We start from the raw sequence: 23,608 nt of genomic DNA, 5'->3' as shown, positions 1-23,608 counted from the left end.
TGAACAACCTCCCACCCCCCTTTACATGAACACTTCCTCTCTTTTGCAGCATCTTACAGAAATGACCAAAATTGGTATTGTTTTAACTGCTTCCTTTTGGGGCAAGGTGACAAATTTGCATTACAACAAAATGTGGCATTTGAATTCCTGCTTGGAAAAATGACACATTTGCTTTTAACAAGGATTTTGGGCATTTTTAAAATAAATTTCTCAGCACTGGGCAAAGCGTTTTGGGATTTAATTTCCTGGGGGAGTAACAAGTTGTGCTGAATGAAGTTTGTTGCCGTTTTGATTCTTTGCTTTTTGGAACAAAAAATCCAATTTTTCCTTGTAACAGTTTTTGGCATTTAACTCCCTTGGATTTTTCAAGTTCTTTCCCCCCCCCAGCGTTTAACAGTGGGTTTGGCCCTTGAATTTTCTGGGTTTTTGTGGGTGGTTGGTTGATTCTTTGTTTTGCTTTTAACCAAGCTGATGGGACGGGGGGGGGGGTCCCCCCAAGTTGGGACTCACTTGGAGATCTGGGTCTGAAATCCTTCCAGCTTCGTCCGCAAGGCCGTCATCAGCTCAAACACCTTCTCCTGGGGAGGGGGAGAGGGGGGGCTAATGAGCCGGGTGGGTGGGCAAAGGGGGGGCATGTTGGAGAAGGGGGGATGCTCACCTGGACTGCGACCCCAAAATTGTTGCCGTCTTCGATACGGGGCACCTGGAGTTGAACCCAGACAGAGACCTGGGGAGGAGAGAGAGAATGAGTGTGTCCTGCTGCCCCCTTGGAGGGGATGGGACCTGCTGGGTGTGTAACCCAGCGGTGTGGTGCATCCTCTTGTGATGTGTCCACAGGGCGTGAGCGACGGGCCTGGTGCATGTTGCACAGTGGCCAGGCTGGGGCCGTGTTGTGTGCACGAGGGGCGAGCATCGTGCCGAGTGGCCGTTGCCTGGTGGCCTGGCCGGGGCTGTGGTGTGCGCATGGGGGGCGAGCGTCGTGCAGGGTGCGTGTTGCACGGTGGCCTGGCTGGGGCCGTGTTGTGCTCACCGGGGAAGGGCGTCATGCAGGGTGCGTGTTGCACGGTGGCCTGGCCGGGGCCGTGTTGTGCGCACGGGGGAAGGGCGTCGTGCAGGATGCGTGTTACACGGTGGCCTGGCCGGGGCCGTGTTGTGCGCACCGGGGAAGGGCGTCGTGCAGGGTGCGTGTTGCACGGTGGCCTGGCCGGGGCCGTGTTGTGCGCACGGGGGAAGGGCGTCGTGCAGGGTGCGTGCTGCACGGTGGCCTGGCCGGGGCCGTGTTGTGCGCACCGGGGAAGGACGTCGTGCAGGGTGCGTGTTGCACGGTGGCCTGGCCGGGGCCGTGTTGTGCGCACGGGGGAAGGGCGTCGTGCAGGGTGCGTGCTGCACGGTGGCCTGGCCGGGGCCGTGTTGTGCGCACCGGGGAAGGGCGTTGTGCAGGATGCGTGTTGCACGGTGGCCTGGCCGGGGCCGTGTTGTGCGCACGGGGGAAAGGCGTCGTGCAGGGTGCGTGCTGCACGGTGGCCTGGCCGGGGCCGTGTTGTGCGCACCGGGGAAGGACGTCGTGCAGGGTGCGTGTTGCACGGTGGCCTGGCCGGGGCCGTGTTGTGCGCACCGGGGAAGGACGTCGTGCAGGGTGCGTGTTGCACAGTGGCCAGGCTGGCGCCGTGTTGTGTGCACGAGGGGCGAGCATCGTGCCGAGTGGCCGTTGCCTGGTGGCCTGGCCGGGGCTGTGGTGTGCGCATGGGGGGCGAGCGTCGTGCAGGGTGCGTGTTGCACGGTGGCCTGGCTGGGGCCGTGTTGTGCACACCGGGGAAGGACGTCGTGCAGGGTGCGTGTTGCACAGTGGCCTGGCCGGGGCCGTGTTGTGCGCACGGGGGAAGGGCGTCGTGCAGGGTGCGTGCTGCACAGTGGCCTGGCCGGGGCCGTGTTGTGCGCACCGGGGAAGGACGTCGTGCAGGGTGCGTGTTGCACGGTGGCCTGGCCGGGGCCGTGTTGTGCACACCGGGGAAGGGCGTCGTGCAGGGTGCGTGTTGCACGGTGGCCTGGCCAGGTCCTGTTGTGGCTCCGTCTCACACTCACCAGCCCCACATCCTCCTTGGCGCCCTGAATCTCGGCTTTCACCCGGCTCACCAGCCCCACAACCGTGTCGTTGCTGCTCACGGGCCCACAGGGGGGCGCTGGGGAGACAGACAAACGAGGGGTCAGACCCCCAGAAGCAGCGGGGGGCACAGGCCCAACCCCCGTCAATGGAGGCCCCCCCCTCAGATCTGGGTCCCCCACTCACCTTTATCCTCCTCCTCTGACTTCTTCTCGTCTTTTTTCTCTTCCTTCTCTTCCTTCTGCCCCGGAGGAGAAGGACAGGGAGAAAATGGGGGTGTAGGGCAGAATTCCCAGCCCCCCCCAAGCACCCTCCTTCCCTGAGGGGTGATGGAGCTGTAGAACCCCCCCCCCCCGCATCCTTCTAACGTCCCCCCGGCTGTGGAAGAACCGAATGTGAAAATGGGGGTGAAGGAGGTAAAGATCCCCCGAATTCTCCCCCATCCGATGAACCCCCCAAAAGAAGAGTGAGAAAATGGAGGTGCAGGGAGGGAGAGAGCCCCAGATCTGCCCCATGGGTTTGTGGGGCCCTCATGACCCAACTCTCCCCTATTCTCATGCCTGGGGGGCGTGTTGGGCTTCCCCCGATATTGGGGTCCCCCAGCTCACCTTGCGGCGCTCGGCTTTCGCCTTCTCCTTGGCGGGGTCGGGGATGGGGATGTCGAGCGGGGCCCGCAGGGACTCAAGATCCCCCACATTCAGCGCCGGGTCCTAGGGGTACGGCGAGGCGTGAGCAGCTGGGCCCCCCAGAGGGACCTTTCACCCCTGCCCCAACTCCCCTCTCCTGGCCCCCCCCTTCCCCGCAGCCACCAACCCTGTTCCCAGCCCTCCATAATTCTCCCACCCACCCCCCAACCCCCCAATCCCCTTCCAGCCCCCACATTCCCCCAAACCCTCCTGCCTCTGCCCCCAAATCGGCCTCCCACCCTCTGCCCCCCAAAACCCTCTAACATCCTTCCCTGCCCCCTCCCCCTCCCAGCCTCCTGACAATCCCCTTAAATCCCCCCATCCTGTGTCCCAGGCAAACCCACATCCCGCCTCCCACCCCCTCCCTGCCCCCCAAATACCTTGAGGAAAGCATCCAGCTGAGTTATCTTGCTGGGGAACCGGGTCCCAACCAGCGCTTCAGCCTGGGGGGAGGGGGAAGAGGTCAGTATGGGGGGGGCACTGCTGGGGGGAAGCTCACAGCCCTCGTCCCCTCCTCCCACTGGCTGGGGGCACTGCTGGGAAGAAGCTCGCAGCGTCTCACCTGGGCGCAGAGCTGGGTCCGAAAGGAATCCACCTGCGGGGGAAAGAAATTGGGGGGGGGTCAAATGTCCCAGCAGGACGCTCCCTCCGTGTCTCCCCCCCCACCCAGGCTCTCTGCCAGCCCACCGCAAGCCTGGGCTCTCTGCCAGCCCCCCACCCCGGGCACCCCGCCAGCCCCTGACACCCGATCCCCCCAGCCACCTGCCTGGCCCTGCCCTGTCTGCACTGGTGACGGGGCGTGAAGGGGCCCGTCCCCCCCCCCCCAGCCTGGGAACCGACTGCCCCATGGAAACCTCCCAATGGAGGGTCACCGTGCTGCCCCCGGGGGGGGATGGGCAGGGCCCAGGCTTGGAGATGGACATAGACCCCCTCATCTACCCCCAGCTGCACCCCAAACTCCCCAGGCAGCCCCCTCCCTTCCCCCGAGCCACCCCCAGCTCCCCCTCCCTGCTCCCCCAAACCCTCATCCCAGCACCCCCTTCCCCGAGTCCCCCAGCCCAGCTCACCCTCATCCCAGCATCCCCCTTCCCCCGAGCCCCCCCAGCCCAGCTCCCCCTCCCTGCTCCCAAAACCCCTATCCCAGCACCCCCCGCTTTCCCAAAACCCCTATCCCAGCTCCCCCTCCCTTTCCCATAACCCCTATCCCAGCACCCCCTTCCCCGAGTCCCCCAGCCCAGCTCACCCTCATCCCAGCATCCCCCTTCCCCCGAGCCCCCCCAGCCCAGCTCCCCCTCCCTGCTCCCAAAACCCCTATCCCAGCACCCCCTCCCTTTCCCATAACCCCTATCCCAGCACCTCCTTCCCCCAAGCCCCCCAGCCCTCTTCCTCCGAGCCCCCAGTCCTACTCCTCCTTCCGAGCCCCCACCCTAGCTCCCCCTCCCTTCCTGAACCCCTATCCCAGCACCCCCTTCCCCAAGCCCCCCAGCCCCGCTCCCCCTCACCCCCAGACACCCAGTCCTGCTCCCCTTTCTCCCGAGCCCCCACCCCAGCTCCCCTCTTCCCCCGTGCCCCTAGTCCTACTCCCCCTTCCCCTGAGCCCCCACCCCAGCTGCCCCTCCCTGCTCCCCAAACCCCCCTCCCAGGACCCCCTCCCTTCCCCGGAGCCCCTCTCAGCCCAGCTCCCCCTTCCCCTGAGCCCCCATCCCAGCTCCTCCTCCCTGCTCCCCAAATCCCCATCCCAGCACCCCTCTTCCTCCGAGCCCCCCCAGCCCAGCTGCCCCTCCCTGTTCCCCAAACCCCCCTCCCAGCATCCCCTCCCTGCTCCCCCGAGTCCCCCGGCCCAGCACCCGTCGGCCCCACTCCCTCTCCGTGTCCGCCAACCCCCCCACCAGGCCCCACATAAATCTGCTCCCGCCCCGCCCCGCATTTCCTCAGCCAGGTTCCCCCCCCGCTCACCTGGGCCTCGGCCTTGGGGCTGATCCGCAGCGCAGCCATGGGGGGGTCGCTGGGGGGTGCGTGACGGAGCTGGGGGGCCCGAGGCGCGTGGCGGGGGGGGATGATGGAGCGAGTTGAAAAGTGAAAACGAAAGTGACGGAGCCGCGGGGGAAGTCTCGATCGAGGGGGCGGGGGCGGGTCCGAGCTGCGAGCTTCCCGCAGCAGTGCCCCAGCGGTGGTGGCGTGGGTCGGGTTTCGAAATTCCCCCCGCAGTGTCCCCAGCGGGAATGTGGCCGAGCTGCGAGCTTCCCACAACAGTGGCCCATGTGGGAGGGATGTCCGGGCTGTAAGCTTCTCCCAGCAGTGCCCCCAGGGGCCAGGGTGTGTGGGTCCGGGCTGTGAGCTTCTCCCAGCAGTGCCCCCAAGGGGGCAGGGTGTGTGGGTCCGGGCTGTGAGCTTCTCCCAGCAGTGCCCCCAAGGGGGCAGGGTGTGTGGGTCCGGGCTGTAAGCTTCTCCCAGCAGTGCCCCCAGGGGGCAGGGTGTGTGGGTCTGGGCTGTGAGCTTCTCCCAGCAGTGCCCCCAAGGGGGCAGGGTGTGTGGGTCCGGGCTGTGAGCTTCTCCCAGCAGTGCCCTCAGGGGCCAGGGTGTGTGGGTCCGGGCTGTGAGCTTCTCCCAGCAGTGCCCCCAGGGGCCAGGGTGTGTGGGTCTGGACTGTGAGCTTCTCCCAGCAGTGCCCCCAGGGGGCAGGGTGTGTGGGTCTGGGCTGTGAGCTTCTCCCAGCAGTGCCCCCAGGGGGGCAGGGTGTGTGGGTCCGGGCTGTGAGTTTCTCCCAGCAGTGCCCCCAAGGGGGCAGGGTGTGTGGGTCTGGACTGTGAGCTTCTCCCAGCAGTGCCCCCAAGGGGGCAGGGTGTGTGGGTCCGGGCTGTGAGCTTCTCCCAGCAGTGCCCCCAAGGGGGCAGGGTGTGTGGGTCCGGGCTGTGAGCTTCTCCCAGCAGTGCCCCCAGGGGGGCAGGGTGTGTGGGTCCGGGCTGTGAGCTTCTCCCAGCAGTGCCCCCAGGGGCCAGGGTGTGTGGGTCCGGGCTGTGAGCTTCTCCCAGCAGTGCCCCCAAGGGGGCAGGTGTGTGGGTCCAGCCTGTGAGCTTCTCCCAGCAGTGCCCTCAGGGGCCAGGGTGTGTGGGTCTGGACTGTGAGCTTCTCCCAGCAGTGCCCCCAAGGGGGCAGGGTGTGTGGGTCTGGGCTGTGAGCTTCTCCCAGCAGGGGAGGGATGTCCAGACTGTGAGCTTCTCCCAGCAGTGCCCCCAAGGGGGCAGGGTGTGTGGGTGCGGACTGTGAGCTTCCCCCAGCAGTGCCCCCAGGGGCCAGGGTGTGTGGGTCTGGGCTGTGAGCTTCTCCCAGCAGTGCCCCCAAGGGGGCAGGGTGTGTGGGTCCGGGCTGTGAGCTTCTCCCAGCAGTGCCCTCAGGGGCCAGGGTGTGTGGGTCCGGGCTGTGAGCTTCTCCCAGCAGTGCCCCCAGGGGCCAGGGTGTGTGGGTCTGGACTGTGAGCTTCTCCCAGCAGTGCCCCCAAGGGGGCAGGGTGTGTGGGTCTGGGCTGTGAGCTTCTCCCAGCAGTGCCCCCAGGGGGGCAGGGTGTGTGGGTCCGGGCTGTGAGCTTCTCCCAGCAGTGCCCCCAGGGGCCAGGGTGTGTGGGTCTGGACTGTGAGCTTCTCCCAGCAGTGCCCCCAAGGGGGCAGGGTGTGTGGGTCTGGGCTGTGAGCTTCTCCCAGCAGTGCCCCCAGGGGGGCAGGGTGTGTGGGTCCGGGCTGTGAGCTTCTCCCAGCAGTGCCCCCAGGGGCCAGGGTGTGTGGGTCCGGGCTGTGAGCTTCCCCCAGCAGTGCCACAAGTGGGGGAAGGGGGTCCAGGCTGCGAGAGCTTTCCCCCAGTGGGCAGGTTACATGAGTCCCAGCTGCAAGGTTCCCCCCATGACCCCAGGGTGGGGGCGTCAGGACTGCAACCCCCCCCCGCAATACCCCCAGCTATGGGGTGGGGTTGCTGGGCTGGGAGCTCAGATCAGTGCCTGCAGCTGGGGGGAGGGAGGACTCCAATGCTGCAAGCTTCCCTCCAGCAGTGCCCCCACCCTCAGCTAATCCCCCGGACGCCAGGGTCACAGCCCGCACCCCAATAAAGCACAGCACCACGACAGGCTTCACCCCACTGAGGGCAGGCGGCCATGGTTTATTTGGGCCCCGGACACCTGGGTCCCCATGTCATTCGCTCCATGCTAGGAATCCCCCCCCATGCCTGGGGCCCCATCTTTGAATTAACCCCCCAAGTCTTCCTGCCCCCAAAAGGAAGGGGGGGGCTCCATTTCTCCTCGGACACCTGGGTTCCCCTCCAACTCCCGGACGCCTGCCCCCCCCAGCGCCCCTTTCCCTCAGGAGAGGGCAGCAGGGTCCTGGGGCTGCTCCCTCCCCCACGGACGGTCCAGGACGCCTGGGTCCCTCCAGCAGGCAGCCCCCCCGGTCGCTCAGGCGCGCGGCTCGCCCCTGGGGAACAGGCCGGGGCCCGGGCGGCCCGGGGACCAGCGGGCGCGGTACCAGCCGCGGTAGGTGAGGTGCCAGGCCAGGGTGCCCGCGGCGGCGCCCCCCAGCTGCGGCCCGTAGGCCGGGCCGTAGACGGCGCCGCCCAGCAGCAGCAGGCTCCACAGGCCCAGCAGCAGCACGTTGAGCAGGAAGACCAGGCGCAGCGCGGCGCCGGCCGGGTGGCCGCGGGCCAGGTAGCGGCGGAAGACGGCCAGCTCCTCGGCCAGCAGCAGGCAGCAGAAGGTCAGCAGGAAGGCGGCCCAGCCCGGCCGCTCGGCCCGCGGGGGCAGGTAGCCCGGCCGCTCGGCCCGCGGGGGCAGCAGCGCCGCGTAGCAATCGCCCGTCGGCTCCTCCAGCAGCCCGAAGGCGGCGGCGGCGGCCAGCTGCAGCGCCGAGCCCACGGCCAGCCGGGCCAGCGGCCGCAGCGCGGCCAGCGCCCGCCCCGTCGCCCCGTAGCTCACCAGCAGCGAGAAGCCGCCCGCCAGCAGGCAGGTCCAGCCCCAGGCCGAGGCCACGAAGGTGCTGTGGGGAGAGGGGGCACGTCAGGGGGGGCCCAGGCCTCCCAGCCCCACGCCAGCCAAGGGCCGCCCTGCCTGGCCCCCGACCCCACACCAGCCCCTGCCCGGTCCCCCCCAGCCCCATGCATCCTGGGCCTCCCTGTCCCCCCACCCATCCCCTTCCCAGCCCCACACCAGCCAAGGGCCGCCCTGCCTGGCCCCTGGCCCCACACCAGCCCCTGCCCGGTCCCCCTCTCCCAGCCCCACAGGTCCTGGGCCTCCCTGTCCCAGCCCCACGCCAGGCAAGGGGCTCCCTGTCTGCCCCCCGGCCCCACACCAGCCCCTGCCTGCCCCCACCCAGCCCCATGCATCCTGGGCCTCCCTGTCCCCCCACCCATCCTCTTCCCAGCGCCACACCAGCTAAGGGTCTCCCTGCCTGCCCCCCCGGCCCCACACCAGCCCCTGCCCGGTCCCCCCCAGCCCCACACATCCTGGGGCCCACTTCTCGGTACCCCCCTCCCAGCCCCATGCATCCTGGGCCTCCCTGTCCCCCCACCCGTCCCCTTCCCAGCCCCACGCCAGCCAAGGGCCTCCCTGCTTGGTCCCCCCTGGCTCCATGAGTCCTGGGCCCTATTGCCCCGTCCCCCCCGGGTGCCCCTCCCAGACCTGCGCCACCCCTGGGACTCCCTGTCCTGCCCCAGTCTCCCCTCAGCCTCTCTGCGCGGCCCCAGCCGGAGAGCCCCGACGGCCCCCTGCCCCCCGGCTCACCGGCTGAAGTAGTTGCGCTGGTTGGCGAGGACGGCGTGGGGGTCGGCCAGGGGGTGCAGCAGGGGCCCCAGCACCACGGCGCCCGCCAGCCAGGCGTGATACGCCCGCCGCAGCCAGGGGGCGCCCAGGAGCCAGGCGCAGTGCTCGCTGCACAGGAAGACCAGGCCCCGCGCCAGGGCCAGCGCCCAGCCGGCCACGGTGGCCAGCAGGGCGAGGGGCAGGCGGCCCCCGCTCCCGGCCATGGCCTCCCCCACCAGTGACGCGCGGCGACAGCTGAGCCCGGGCGCCGCCCCCAAGGACGCAGCCTGAGGAATGGCGAGAGCTTTATTGACAGACAGCAGGTGGCACAGACAGAATCCCCCCCGCTGCCCCCAAACTGCCCTAGTGCGGGGCCCCCTTCCCAGAATAGGGGGGCTGCAGCCCACGTTCCAGCCAGGCACCCCTGCACCTTCACCCCACCAGCCCTGCAGGGGATGCCCCACAGGGGACCCCAAATCCCACGCCCCCCAGCTGGCCAAGGGATGCCAGGGCAGCAGAGAACAAGTCATGAAGATGGGATTGGGGCCTCCAGCCAGGCTCCCCCACATTTAGGGGGGCAGCGAGATTCCTGCTGGAAGTCCCCCAATGCTGAGCCCAGATGCCCCTCTGGGGGCTGCAGGCCCCATCTGGCATGCGGGGGGAAAGGCCCCGCGCCACCCTGAGCAGCCAGTCCCGGCCCTGGGACTGGATCAGGCCCCGCGCCCCCTAGAGGGGACAGGCCCTGCGCCCCATTCCCTGCCCCCACCCCCTACCCTGAGCCAGCAAGTCCCTGCCCTGCGACTGGATCAGGCCCTGCGCCCCCTAGAGGGGACAGGCCCTGCCCCCCATTCCCTGCCCCCACCCCCTACCCTGAGCAGCCAGTCCCTGCCCTGGGACTGGATCAGGCCCCGTGCCCCATTCCCTGCTCCCCAGCCCCCACTCCGAGCCAGCATGTCCCTGCCCTGGGACTGGATCAGGCCCCGCACCCCCTAGAGGGGACAGGCCCTGCGCCCCATTCCCTGCCCCCCACCCCGAGCCAGCCAGTCCCTGCCCTGGGGCTGGGTCAGAGCCAGCGCCCCCTAGGGGGGACAGGCCCCATGCCCCATTCCCTGCCCCCCTGAGCCAGCCAGTCTCTGCCCTGGGGCTGGATCAGGCCCCGTGCCCCATTCCCTGCCCCCCTGAGCCAGCAAGTCCCTGCCCTGGGACTGGATCAGGCCCCGTGCCCCCTACAGGGGACAGGCCCTACGCCTTATTCCCTGCCCCCTACCCCGAGCCAGCCAGTCCCTGCCCTGGGGCTGGGTCCGAGCCAGCGCCCCCTAGATGGGTCAGGCCCTGCGTCCCCTTCCCCACCCAGTAAATTACACATCAGTCCATAATACACATCAAATGTCCCGGAGGGATTCCCGAAGCCGTGCACCCCTGTGATTGGGGGGGAACACTTGATTTCCTCCCCTCACACTGCCCCTTGGGGTACTGAGCCAGAGAAAAGCCTCCCCACCCCAAGGGCAGAGGATTTTTGGGGTGTCCATGACACAGCAGGGCCCAGAGCCCCCCAAAGTCCAAGCACTGAGAAACGGGGCACCCTGGTGGGGGGGGCGCTACTGATCCGAGGAGCCAGGGGAGCTTGCGGGGGGCTCCCCAGCCGAAGGGAGGTTTGCGGGGTCCCTGAGATCGTCTTCATAGTATTCAGCCTGGCGGTATTCCCACAGGCGCAGACAGCCGTCCCACTGCCGGAGGGGGAGAGGGAGGGGTGAAAGCGCCCCCAGGAGCCTGTCGGGGTCCCCCCCGTTGGGCAAAGCACCCCCCCGCTAGGATCCCCCCCTCTACCCTGCCGGGGTCCCCCCCTCGGGCAGAGCATCTGCCACTGGGTTCCCCCCTCGGGCAGAGTGTCCCGTCCCCCCCCGCTGGCATCCCCTCCACCCTGCCAGGGTCCCCCTCTCGGGCAGAGCATCCGCCATTGGGTTCCCCCCTCCACCCTGCCGGGGTCCCCCCCTCAGGCAGAGCGTGCTACAATCCCATTTCCTCCCTGCCGGGGTCCCCCTCTCAGGCAGAGTGCCCCCCCCCCACTGGGATCCCCCTTCCTCCCTGCCAGGGTCCCCCCCTTTGGCAGTGCCCCCCCGCTTGGATCCCCCCTCCTCCCTGCCAGGGTCCCCCCTTGGGCAGTGCCCCCCCGCTTGGATCCCCCCTCCTCCCTGCCAGGGTCCCCCCTTGGGCAGAGCGCTCCCCCCCGCACCGTGTCAGCACCCCAGGCAGAACAGCCCCTGTCCCCCCCCCCACTCACCGAACTGCTGACGATCTTCTCCTCGTAGGGGTGCCAGCTGACATCACGCACACAGGCCTTGTGATTGGTCAGTTTCTTGATGATCTGCCCACTCAGGAGGTCGTACACTGGGGGCAGAGCAGCAGGAATGAGATTCCCCTCTCCCCAGCCCACTACAGTGGTACATGCCATTTGTCTCCCTCCCCCACCACAACATATACAATGAGCCCTCCTGACCTTGCCCTGGTTGGCTGCCCCCACTCCCCATTTCGCATAGAATGGTACAGTATCGTCCACTGGATCCCTTCCCCCTACAGCACAGAGTGGTACTGCCCAAGTCACCCCTGGCATGAATGTAATAGTACTGCCCAACTCTCAAACATGGAAGGAATGGTCCTTCCCAGTCATCCTCCTCCACTTTGAACTCAGTGGTACAGTCCAAAGCCTGGGCACCTCCCCCCCATGGCACCTCCTCCCGTGCTTTGCCCCACTCCCACCCACCAGTGGCCCCACCATGTGTATGTACGCTGGTGGCCCTGGCCCATGTCACAGCCCCATCCCCACCCTCCTACAGGCAGGACTTCCTGTTTGGCCCTTGGCTGGTGGGTGGGACTTCCTGTTTCGCTTCTGCTCTCTTTGCCCTTGCCCAGGGGGTAGGCGCTGCCCCTGCCTCACTCACCCACCACCTTGCCGGTGGAGCAGCCGCTGTAGATGTACTGCTGGCCGGTGCTGTGCGGGGGCGAGAAGCGGCAGCGGATCAGCGTGTGCAGCACGCCATGGCCCCGATAGGTCATCAGGGAGCTGTCGCCCGGCAGCTTGGTCTTGCGCCAGGCTGGAGATTGACAGGGTTAGAACCAGCCCACATTCACACCAGATCTGTCCCCAGGGCGGGACTTCCTGCTTCGCTCCCCCTCCCCAAGGGGCAGGCTCAAGGCCACCATGCCACTCTTTATGCTACTTCCTGCATCCTCCTTGACCTCTACTCTCTGCCTCCCCTTCCCTACCATTGCACTCCACTTCCTCCTTCTTACCACCCACTTCCTGCCCTACTCCACGGTAGCTGAACAGTGCCTTTCCTGTCCCCCCTTTCCCCAGACCACCACCTGGTGCCCCCACTTCCTGTCCCCGTCCCCTCCTTTGTCCCTCCCCCACCTAATTCCACTTCCCCTCCCTGCCCCCTGCCCTGCTTCCCATTCCACGGCCCCTGCCCCCTTCCTGCCCACCCCACTTCTCACTCCTACATGCCCTCGTGCTGACCTTTCTTGGGCACCTGCTGCCAGCGGTAGTCCCAGTTCTGCTGGGTGACGGCCTGGCGCGACGCCTCCAGCCCCTCGCGCCCTGAGAGCCGCCGGATGTCCCACAGCTTGATGGTCTGGTCCTTCGAGTTGGAAATCAAGTAGCGGGCGTCTCCCTGGGGCAGAGGGAGGCAGAGATGTGTCAGCACCCTGCACCCAGCCCTCTCTACCACAGGGTGGGATTCAGCCTCCACAGGGCGCTCACCTTGCTGTCGATGAAGGTGATGCCGTCCTGGTGGCCGGCCAGCACGCCCACTGGCTTGGGGTCGTCCTCCCGCATGGTGCGCCGGTCCCACACCTTGCAGATGGCGTCGTCGCCCCCAGAGAAGAGGATGTGGGAGCTGCCATCGGCAAAAGCTACGGCGTTCACGTCGTCCTCATGGGACTCAATCTGGGGCGGGGGTGAGGGGTTACACAGCATTGTGGGTAAGCGCCCTCCATGAATATTCCCTGCTCTCTTTGCATTGCGGGTAAGTGTGCTCCCATAATCCTCTCTATCCTATCCAGGGCAGTCCAGCTGCTTTGCATTGTGGGTAAGCCACCTCCCTCTCTCTGCTCTCACACCAGGGACCCAGTGGGGCCCAGCCGCTTTGCATAAACAAACTAGGGAAATACATCCTAGATGGAGCTACTAGAAGGTGGGTGCAGAACTGGTTGGAAGATCGTTCCCCGAGAGCAGTGATCAGTGTTTCACAGTCATGCTAGAAGGGCCTAACGAGTGGGGCCCAGCAAGGATCGGTTCTGGGTTTGGTTGTGTTCAATATCTTCATCAAGGATTTAGATAATGGCACAGCAAGTACACTTATAAAGTCTGTGGATGATACCAAGCCAGGAGGGGTTGCAAGTGCTCTGGAGGATCGCATTAAAATTCAAAATGATCTGGGCAAACTGGAGAACTGGTCTGAAGTAAATAGGATGAAATTCAATAAGGACGAATGCAAAGTGCTCCACTTAGGAAGGAACGATCAGTTGCACACATACAAAATGGGAAATGACCGTCTAGGAAGGCGCCCTGCGGAAAGGGGTCTGGGGGTCCTAGGGGATCAAAAGCTAAACAGGAGTCAACAGTGTGACGCTGTTGCAAAAAAAGCAAACATGATTCTGGGCTGTATTAGCAGGAGTATTGCGAGCAAGACACGAGAAGTGATTCCTCTGCTCTACTCCGCACTGATTAGGCCTCATTGTGTTCAGTTCTGGGAGCCACATTTCAGGAAAGATGTGGACAAATTGGAGGAAGTCCAGAGAAGAGCAACAAAAATGATTCAAGGGCTAGAAGACTTGAACTATGGGGGAAGACTGAAAAATTGGGTTTGTTCAGTCTGGAGAAGAGGAGACAGAGAGGGGACATGATAACGGTTTTCAAGTACATAAAAGGTTATTACAAAGAGGAGGGAGAAAGATTGTTCCAAACCTCTAAGGCTAGGACAAGAAGCAATGGGCCTCAATTGCAGCAAAGGAGGTTTAGGTTGGACATTAGGAAAAACTTCCTGTCAGGGTGGTTAAGCACTGGAGTAAATTGCCCAGGGAGGTTGTGGAATCTCCATCAATGAGGATTTTTTTTAGAGCAGGCTGGACAAACACCGGTCAGGGATGGTCTAGATAATCCTTAGTCCTGCCATGAGTGCAGGGGACTGGACTAGATGACCTCTCGAGGTCCCTTCCAGTTCGATGATTCTAGGATTCTGGGTAAGTGCACTCCCGTAATCCTCTCTCTCCTCCCAAAGGCTCCCAGGGCAGCCCAGCACATTTGCAGAGAGGATTCTGGGAGGGGGCTTACCTGTGGGTCCTCTCAAGGGCAGTCCAGCAGCTTTGCATTGTGGGTAAGTCCCCTCCCAGAATCCTCTCTGCTCTTGCTCAAAAGGGCCTAGCTGCTTGGCCCTGTGGCATTAGCTCTTTGAAGATCATTTCCCTGCTCTGCTTCCCTCCTAAGGGCTGGCGCTCAGCTAAAGAGGCGAAAGGGGACAGGTCGGCAGGGCTGGGGATGCTGCTCCCGGTCTGGGGGTGAGCACTTCTGCGGTCACTCCGTAGTGTGGAAACAGGGAAGAGATGGGAGCTCAGGGATGCCTCCGTTGCTGGAGTTAACGTTGGAAGATCAAGCTGAAAGGGCTGCGGGCTGAAAGATTTCACAGCCGCTCAGGGGAGAGCAAAGGGAAGGAAGAGCCGAACACCTGTGGGAGCTGCATCACACCCGCCCTCGATGGTGCTTTTTAGTCAAACAGCACAACCAGCCACTCCTGAAGAAAGGGCAGCTGGGCTGGGGCCACTTGGCTTGAAACTGGGATTTCTGGCGAGCCCAAAATCCCGGAAGCTGGGACCCAGCCGGTTTACTGCGGCCTCAGCCTCCAACGGGAGGCATAGCTTAGCAGGAAACAAAAAGATGCAGCTGAACTTTAGCCGGAATTATGGAGAGCAGATTCCTGACTCTGAGGTGAAACTCACAAGCCTGGTTTGCCTACCATGACGTGGCGATCCGACGCCATGGGACTCCCACTCTTCTGTATCTCAGCTGGGGTTGGGTTTCCTGGGGAACTCCAAAGAAGCACCCAGGGGCCATAACGAGGCGGAACAAATTGCTAGGATCAGCCAGCGCCTGGCACGGCCTCTTAATAGGGGACAGAGCATTTGGCAGGAATCTTACAAGGGGGCCAGGCTTTCAAGCTAAATGTGCTGCTCTTGAAAGGATTGTCCAGTCAACAGAGTGAAAGCGGGAGACAAAGTTTTTACTGCTTTGTAACTTCAGCGCCACCGTAGAAGGTGCTGGGAACAAAGCAAACGAGCCCAATCTGAGCTTGGATCAAGGAGAGGAATTCAGACTCCAGTCATATGCAGGTCGAAGATCAACTGCATTACATGAAGGCAGCAGCCACTGAACTCTGAACCCTTCCAGCCAAGGCTGGGGAAGGAGCAGGATGGTTTGGGAGGTGCCGATTTGAACGCTGTGACCTTCGCACCAGCCGCTGGAAGGCATCAGTGCCAAAACGAGAACATGGGGTCTGAAAGCTGTAGTGGACAAGAGGTGAAGTCTCCAGAAAGAGCCGCTGACACTCGCAGCTAGAGAGAAAAGATGTCCAGTGGTGACGACATCTGAGCACCTACTTCGTGACTAAACCAACTACCGGACCAGTGAACGCGTCCCCGGGATGTCCTTCTTATGTCTGTCACACGCCACAGACTTTTTCCTGTGCTTTCTCTGAAGCTAAAAAAATGCAGAATCTGTGATGCCAAAACTTTTTGCTAATTTGAGCAGGTTTCACCAGATTGTTTGGGTTGGGAGGGAAAAGGAAAAAAAAAAAAAAGCAAGTGCGAGAACCTCTCCCCCAAATCGAAATGTTGTGTGTCTCCATTTTCCAACTTTCTGCTCAGTCTCCTTTCATTTGATTAAAACCAAATGTTTTTGAACGGTGAGCAGTAAAACAACTCCTCTTGATTGTGTCAAAATGTTTCACTCCACCCGGAACTAATTCTTTTCCGAGCTGATCCATCAAAAGGTTTGGATTTTAGGCCAATCCGAAGCAAAAAATGCATTTTGGAATCGCCAGGGAAGCACAGAAATCCATTATTTGCACTGCTCCACCCTCTCCATCCAGGGGTTATTTCACCTCTGAATTTGCACTGGTGCGACCGTGGCTGGAATGCCATGCCCAGGGTTCAGGGAAGAGCTACGAGAACGATTCAAGGTTTGGGAAACCTGCCTTCGAGGGATAAGCCAAACCAGTTAAGCTCCTGGAGTCTGACAGAGAAGGCTACGGGCTGACTCAATCACAGTCTATACAGGTTCCTACGTGGGGAACAAATATTTGCTAAGAGGCGCTGCACTCTAGCAGGCAAAGCTGTGACAAGACCCAGGGGCTGGATGCTGAAGCTAGACAAGTTCAGACCAGAAATAAGGTGTAAATGTTTAACCATGAGAGTAACTAACCATTGGAACCACTTATCAAGGGGAATGGTGGACTCTCCGTCACCGGGGATTTTAAAATCAAGAGCGCTGCTCTGGGAATCACTGGGGATGGGGTGGTCTATGAGCCGCAGTATCTAGGGCAGATGAGATGAGCACGCCAGTCCCTTCTGCCCGTGGGATCCAGGGTTTTTTAGTTTCACACAAAGCCCCGGCACAGCTGAGACGGCGCTTACGAGCCAGCGGGACTCCCAGGCGCGTGGCAGGAAGTGACGGACCATTGTACCACGTCAGTCCCGTTCCAAGGGGAGAACGTAGCACTTGCAAAGGCTTGGAAATCGACCGAAGAGGTCAAAGGGGACAGGTCTGGGGCGCCGAGGTAGGAGCAGAATTCGGGGGGCTCGGCAGCAGGTGCGTGGCAAGCTGCGGCTGCTCAGTGTGGGATACACAGTTTAATAAAACTCCAGTTTTTAGACGTGTTCTGGGGCTGGGAGCGTCTGTGCAAAGAATCTGCTCTGCTGTCACCAAGGGGCTCCCAGCGCACCAACCCGCACAGCGTTGTGGATAAGCACCCTCCCAGAACCCTCCCTGCCCCCAGTGTGTCCGCCTGCCCCCCAGCAGGGGAGGTACCTTGAGGGTCCGTTTATTCTGCTCCCGATCGAATACGTAGACGCACCCGTCGTTAGCCCTGGGGAGGGGAAACTGAGGCATCAGGGAGCGAGGCTGGAGATGGGGCAAGCTCTGAGGGGTACAGAGGGTGACCCCACCCCCCCGGTGGAGAGGTATGAGCCTGAGGGGTGCCTAGCTGGTCTAACCTGGCTCAGTGGGGCTCACTTTGCTATGCATTGTGAGTAAGAGCCACAGCGCATGGCTAGGTGGTCAACTGCTGTCCTAGAATCCTCTCCGCTCTCGCCCATGGGCCTTTTAGAAAGGAGTGGGAGGGACTCCCAGAAGTCCATTGTGTGCAGTGGCCATCCCACCATGCATTATGGGTAAGGGCTGTCCCAGAATCCTCTCTGCTCTCACCACATGACCAGATTGGAAATGCAGGAGCCCACCTGGGCTGCTCCTGGCTTTGGAGGTGCCCTTGTGACTTACCCGCCAAGCACCTCCCGCCCATCGGAGGAGACCGTGAGGGAGAAGACAGCGAACCGGCGCTCGTCCGGCCTGTGATGAGGAAAGAGACACTGAAATCCTGTGGCTGGGGGAGAAGGGGTGGTCCTCAAAGTCCATGAATCTATGGATCCCCCTGCTCTTCCCCTTCCTTCATGCCTCTGGGGAGAACGGGATGGGAATGCATTGCCCCTCCATGTGCTCATCTGAAGCTGATGCCCAGCCTCCACTCTCATGCTTCAGGGCTGCAAACTGCAGGGGTCAGGAAGCAATCGTGATGGATGTCTGGCCAGTTCCATTTTGGGTATTCCCTCCCCTCCATCTTCCCCTGAGGCACAAGGGATCAGCCACAGCAGGAGGTGGGACTCGAGAGAGTGGGCCAGGGACCTGAGGGGGCTCAGGGAATCTTTTCCCTCCATGCCTGGCTGGTGGCTCTTTCTCCCATGCTCTGGGTCTAACTGATCCTCCTATCTGGGGGTAAGGGAGTGGTCTCACCCCAGGGCAGATTGGCAGGGACCTAGGGTCGGGGAGGTGGAGGTGGGGAGAAGACTTTCTCCGTCTGCAAGGTGGGGCATACATGGCCGGGCAATCGCCTCCACCCAGACCACAATGACCAATAGTCCCTTTAATCCCCCCATATCATGATAGCTGACCTCTCCAGCTCCTCATATCATGGCACACCCACCCCCCCATTACCTCAGATCCAGTGCCGTGTGGACGTTTCCGTCGCCATAGATGTTACAGATGTGAACTGGGGGAGGGAGGGAGGGAGAAAGACACTGGTTAGTGCTTTCTGCCTGGGGACAAGGCTAAGGCAGACTTCGCCCCCAGTCCCTACTCACTGTAGTCGGACCAGCTGGAGTAGAGGAAGTGGCCTCCGTCGGGGGTGAAGGTAACGTCCAGGACGCTCCAGCCCACGTCCCGTGCCCGGACGCTCTTGAACTTCCGGAAGCCTCCGTAGCGGCAGTCGTACAGGCGGATCGTCTGGTCTGGGAGGGGGGCAGGGAGAGAAGGGAGGGTTTAGGAGGGAAGATGCTAGGCTGGCCTTACCTACAATGCAAAGCAGGGAGGGGGCAGTGCTGAGTGTCTACCACACATTGCAGGACAGAATGGTTTCTGGGAAGACTACTCACAATGCAAAGGGATAAGCACCCTCCCAGAATCCTCTCTGCCGCCCCCAGGGTGGCCGAGCCACTGTGCACTGTGGGAAATGCCCTCCCAGAATCCTCTCTGCTTGTCCAAGAGCTCCCTACACAGCTCAGCTGCTTTGCATTGTGGGTAACGGCCCTCCCAGATTGCTCTTCTGAAGGACCCTCAGATGGGACCAGAAAGGATTCTGGTAGAGTGATTACCCACAATGCACAAAGGCATGACCCTTACCCACAATGCCAAGTGGGTGGGTGGCACTGCAAGCCGGTACTACCCCCTTCCGAAAGGCAGAAAGAGAGAAAATTCTGGGATGTTGTTTACCCACAAGGCCAAGCCGACGGGCAGCAGTGGGAGTCCTGTGGCTAGAGCAGAGGGGATTGTGTGTAACCTGATAAACCACCCCAAATGCACCTCCCCCCCCATACCTTGACAGGCAGACATGAAGAGCTGGCCATCCCTGGAGTAGACGCCACAGAAGGCCTTCTGGGAGTAGGAGTCAGTGAACGCCAGCTGGTTGGGCAGAAAGCTGAGGGGGTGCAGAGAGCACCGGGTCAGTGGGGAGTCTCCTGCCAGTGCCCCCCCCCCGACCCCACTCCACCGATACTCACTGGGACATCACACGGGAGCGCTCGCCCGGGGAAAAGCTGCTGCCGTGGCACAAGCCCCACTCTCTCTGCAAAGGGAGCAGAGTGGGGGTGAGAACCCTGGAGTCTCAGCAGACCCCACCCCCCTCCAGCCCCAGGGCTCCCCTGCAGGAGGGGCCACGTACCTGGCGAAGGAGCTGGGGGATGCTGCGGTCAGCTCGCCTGCAGCCCAGCATCCCATTCGCCAGCTGGATCTGGGTTTTGATCTCGTTACTTTCCACGTCCCGTGTGTCAGGCGCAGAATCCACTGGGGGGGGGAGGGGCAGAGAGATGTACCAGGTATAAATAGCAGCAGAGAATAGAACCCAGGAGTCCTGGCTCCCAGACTCTCCCTCGCTCTAACCACTAGCCTGCATTCCCCATCCCAGAGCCAGGGATAGAACCCAGTCCCCCCGCTCTAGCCACTAGCTCCTGCTCCCCTCCCAGGGCTGAGGACAGAACCCAGAAGCCCTGGGTCCCAGCCCTCCCGCTCTGACCACTAGCTTCCAGTCCCCTCCCAGATCTGAGGGCAGAACCCCAGCGTCCTGGTCTGTACCTGGGGGGTTGTAACGGTCTCCCAGCCGCCCCTCCCAGGCACTGTCGTTGTCATCGTCCGAATCGGACAGCGTCTGGACCACCTGGACACTGGCTGCGCCTCCGCCCTGCACCAACCGAATCTGACCTCTGCGGGGTGCAGAAACCAAAGCTCATTCATCAGCTCAACCTTCCCTTCAGCCCCCTCCCCAAACCCTAGCCCAGGAGGTTCCTGGCATCACGGAGGGATAGAACCTAGGAGTCCGGGGTGCACCACCTAGAAACTTGCATCAGTGTCCTGGTGTGAAGCATTTGTTGATTCTTAGGCTAGAAGGGAGCCGTGTGATCATCTGGGTCAAATCCCCTCGGGTCCTGCATGATATTCTCCCAGCACCATAGCTTTAGGGGCACAGAGTCTCCCTGGGAGCTCGGGGTCACCTGATGAGTCACTATTTAATTCCAGTCCCGAAGAGGTTAGATCGGAGGTTTCCCCTTTTCCCGCCTGCCCCCCACGTGCTGATGGTTCCAACTGGATTTTCTGCTTGCGTCTCACAGGATCCCACAGGAACAAGGTCTGCCAGGGCCAGTCAGGAAGCGACTAAGATCGCTTTCTTCCACTGATCCGATCCGGCGGCAGAGTCGTCGTTGCATTTACACTGCACCCTGTCTTGTGATTCCACTTGGGAGGGGAAGGGAGACGCCCCATAGCCCACTCCCTCTGCCAGCTGAGGCCAGATCGGAGCCAGCACCATGCTGGGGCAGACGTAGGGTTGCCAGCCCTCCCAGATGGGCCGGGAGTCTCCTGGGATCAGCCTCGATCTCCCAGAGGCTACTGAACCCCATTCGGGAAATTTTAGGCCACTAAAAGTCGAGTGGCGCAGTGGGGCTAAGGCAGGTTCCCTGCCTGCCCTGGCTCTGTGTGGCTCCTGGAAGCAGGTGGCACCTCCAGCTCCTAGGTGCAGGGGAAGCCAGGAGTCTCTGCGCACTGCCTCCACCCTGAGTGCCGGCTCCACAGCTCCCATTGGCCAGGAACCGCAGCCAATGGGAGCTGCGGGAGCTGTGCCTGCAGGCAGAGGCAGCGCGCAGAGCTACCTGTCTGCCTCCGAGCCTGGGAGCTGGACAAGCCCACACTTCCAAGAGTCGCCCCCCCGAAGTAAGCGGTGCCCAGAGCCTGCACCCCAAGCCTCTTCCTGCACCCCAATTGCCTGCCCCAGCCCTGAGCCCCCCCTGCACCCAAACTCCCTCCCAGAGCCAGCTCCCTGCATCCCACCCTGCACCCCACACCTCTACCCTTCCCAGGCTGAACCTGGAGCCCACTCCCACACTCCGACCCCTCAGCCCCACTCCCCAGCCCACACTCAAGCCACTGCCCCAGCCCCGAGCCCCCCACACCCAAACTCCCTCCCAGAGCCTGCAACCCAAACCCTCTCCTGCACCCCAACCCACTGCCCCAGCCCTGAGCCCTCCCTGCACCCAAACCCCCTCCTGCACCCCAACCCACTGCCCCAGCCCGGTGACACTGAATGAGGGTGGGGGAGAGCGGAGGATGAAGTGAGCAGGAGGCGTGGCCTCAGGGAAGGGGCGGGGCAAGGAAGTTTTGCAGTTAGACAGTTGGCAACTCTAGGCAGACGGAAGGACTCCCTGTGCAGCACACAGGGGAGTAGGCAGTAAAGTAAATTACCTGCGCAGCAGATATGCCAGCACCTGGGCCAGATCCACATCTTCGTCCTCTTCCTCCTCTTCCTCACTCCGAAGGAGCATGGAGCCCCTCTGGGGCCTGCTGTCCTGGGGGTCCCGGCCCCCAGAGCTGGCCCTGCTGCTGCTACGGGAACCCATATTTATGGCATTGTTTGGAACTAGGCTCAGGGTCGGCTGTGTTGGCTCCTCTCCCACTCCCCCCGCAGCCAATCAGGAACAAGAAGCTCCCTGAAAGGAAAACCTTTAGCCACTACTCAGAGGCCTTCAGACTTAGAAGACAGTACTGCCTCCACTCAATACACTTCAGCAACCTACCAATCACAGCCCTTTATTCTCAGGGGACAGTACTGTCCTCCTTAATATACCACAACCACTCACCAATCAGCGCCTTCATACTCAGGGGGCAGTACTGTCCTCCTCAATATACCACAGCCACTCACCAATCACAGCCCTTTATTCTCAGGGGACAGTACCGTCCTCCTTATACACAACCTTATATACCTTATATACACCTTATATACCACAACCACCCACCAATCAGCGCCTTTCATACTCAGGGGGCAGTATTGTCCTCCTCATATACCACAGCTACCAACCAATCACAGTCCTTCAGAGTCAGGGGGCCATTGTGCTACATACGGCAGCTGCCCACCAATCAGATCTGTACATTCTGACCCCCTCCCTTCCCCACCAATCAGAGGAGCCTGTACTCAGGGACACACTTGCTCCCCTCAATATAGCACAGGAACCCACCAATGACGTGTTAGCAGCCATCCACCAATCACAGAGCCTTATACTCAGGGGGCACTCTTGCTCCCCTCAGCGTGTCCCCCACCAATCACAGGGGCCTGCTGACTGCACAACCAACCACAGCCTCGATTCTTGCCCCCTCTCATATGCCAGCCTCTAATCCACTAATCAGCGCCTTCTACTCTCTGCACCAACCAGGGCGCCTCTTACTCAAGAGCGCCTCCCACCAATCAGAGCGCCCTATATTCCCCCAGGCCCACCAATCAGAACGTTCCATATTTAGGGGGACACTCTTGCTACCCCAGTCCACAGCCCAGCTCCCTTCCCCCCATCACCAATCAGAACCCACCTGACTCCCCCAACAGGCTCCTCCCCCTCCCCTGCGGGCCGGCCATGGCCAATCGGAAGCCACTCCAAACTCTTTCCCCCCGCCCGAACCGCGAGACCTTCCTCACCCTCCAGCGCTCGCGGCGCGAAGCCTTGTTTACATCTTCAGCGCTGTAGCCGCTTCTAACGGAGGACGAGAGGGGGAGGGGCAAGCGCGGCGCACTCTGATTGGCTCCTCCTCTCAACATCAGCTAGGTTAGAGGGCGTTGTAGAAAATTCGGACACGTTGATTGGCCCTCTACCTTCGCGACAGTTCGCTGATTGGGTTGAGGATGACAGCTTTGGAAGGCGGGGCTATGGTGAAGCCCGGCTCTCTGATTGGACAGTTACAATATGACTGGCACGCCAAACGGGGAGGCGGGACAATGGTTATTTGGTTAACATGGAGTGATTGGTAGCCTAAAAATAGCCCTCGCTCTCTGATTGGATAATAGTGACCGAAGGCCTAATAATTGCCCCTTTAAAGAAGGCGTGGACTCTCCTGATTGGACACTAAAAAAGATTGACAGGCTACGTGTAGACAGGCTCCCGAGGGTCACTGATCCTTTGATTTGATAAGGGCCTGGTCGAGACCACAGATTGGGAGGCGAGCAGTGAGCGCGAGCCAGCTCCCTGATTGGACAATGGGTCGGTGATTGACGGGACAGGAAGGCGGGCCTGAGAGGATCCTGGCTCCCCGCATAGACGGTGTTTTAGGATTTGACTGTCACCAGGGGGCTCCGCAGCTCCTGATTGGCTGGGGGAAGCTACTGTGGGGAGCCCCGCCCCGCCCTGGCTCGCGGCCAGGATTTATACCCGGCCCCTAGCGCGCCTGGCCCCGCCCCCTGTAGCGTCACTTGGTACCCGCCCCCTAACGCCCCCAGCCCCGCCCCCTCTCCGCGTCACTTGGTACCCGCCCCTAACGCCCCCGGCCCCGCCCCCTCCCCTTGTGACTTGTTACCCGCCCCCTAACGCCCCCGGCCCCGCCCCCTCCCCATGTGACTTGTTACTCGCCCCTTAGCGCCCTCGGCCCCGCCCCCCCCGAGCCCGGCCCCCCGAACCACGTGGAAGGTCATTACTGTGTCCTGTGAATACTGTGCGGGTGCCTCAGTTTCCCCTCTGCAGTTCATAAGTCTCTAGGTGGGGGGGCAGGGGGTGTGATTGGTGCAGAGCCCTAGGGGGCAGGTGTGATGGGGTCTGCCCAGAGAATGGCCGACGCCCGGTCTCCTGGGCCCCTCCCCGGCAAGGTGCCCAGTGACGGGGCTGGAGAACAAGGGGTCAGGTGGCTCCTGGCCCGGGAAAGGGGCAAAGGCAGACGGGGGGGCTGGAGAGTGTCTGTTTGGAGCTGGCTGGGGAAATGGG

At 62.4% G+C, this 23,608-nt stretch overlaps 3 protein-coding genes across 3 annotated transcripts; all 3 read right to left on the bottom strand.

The window, feature by feature from the left end:
• Positions 1-429: 429 nt before the first annotated feature.
• Positions 430-4,868, bottom strand: PSME1 (proteasome activator subunit 1). Its single transcript, XM_030542754.1, has 8 exons — positions 4,744-4,868; positions 3,350-3,382; positions 3,168-3,230; positions 2,710-2,811; positions 2,288-2,342; positions 2,083-2,180; positions 659-727; positions 430-578 (listed from the first exon to the last, which is right to left on the bottom strand). The coding sequence occupies exons 1-8, from the start codon at positions 4,780-4,782 to the stop codon at positions 507-509; spliced, it is 531 nt and encodes a 176-aa protein (XP_030398614.1). The 5' UTR covers positions 4,783-4,868; the 3' UTR covers positions 430-506.
• Positions 4,869-7,141: 2,273 nt separating this feature from the next.
• Positions 7,142-9,367, bottom strand: FITM1 (fat storage inducing transmembrane protein 1). The gene is made up of 2 exons (XM_030542748.1): positions 8,546-9,367; positions 7,142-7,802 (listed from the first exon to the last, which is right to left on the bottom strand). Exons 1-2 carry the CDS (start codon positions 9,130-9,132, stop codon positions 7,226-7,228), a joined length of 1,164 nt encoding a protein of 387 aa, XP_030398608.1. The 5' UTR covers positions 9,133-9,367; the 3' UTR covers positions 7,142-7,225.
• A 325-nt stretch (positions 9,368-9,692) lies between these two features.
• On the bottom strand, positions 9,693-22,439 carry LOC115639775 (DDB1- and CUL4-associated factor 11-like). The gene is made up of 15 exons (XM_030542745.1): positions 22,336-22,439; positions 21,114-21,358; positions 19,455-19,582; positions 19,045-19,166; positions 18,884-18,948; positions 18,701-18,801; positions 17,969-18,115; positions 17,823-17,877; positions 17,112-17,180; positions 16,644-16,701; positions 12,324-12,509; positions 12,081-12,234; positions 11,503-11,655; positions 10,845-10,951; positions 9,693-10,290 (listed from the first exon to the last, which is right to left on the bottom strand). The coding sequence occupies exons 2-15, from the start codon at positions 21,266-21,268 to the stop codon at positions 10,162-10,164; spliced, it is 1,629 nt and encodes a 542-aa protein (XP_030398605.1). The 5' UTR covers positions 21,269-21,358; positions 22,336-22,439; the 3' UTR covers positions 9,693-10,161.
• Between the last annotated feature and the right edge of the window lie 1,169 nt (positions 22,440-23,608).

This window comes from Gopherus evgoodei, unplaced genomic scaffold, assembly GCF_007399415.2.
Source record: "Gopherus evgoodei ecotype Sinaloan lineage unplaced genomic scaffold, rGopEvg1_v1.p scaffold_122_arrow_ctg1, whole genome shotgun sequence".
NCBI lineage: Eukaryota > Metazoa > Chordata > Testudines > Testudinidae > Gopherus > Gopherus evgoodei.
Note: the sequence above shows the minus strand (reverse complement) of the source record. Positions and strands in the feature narration are given on the sequence as shown.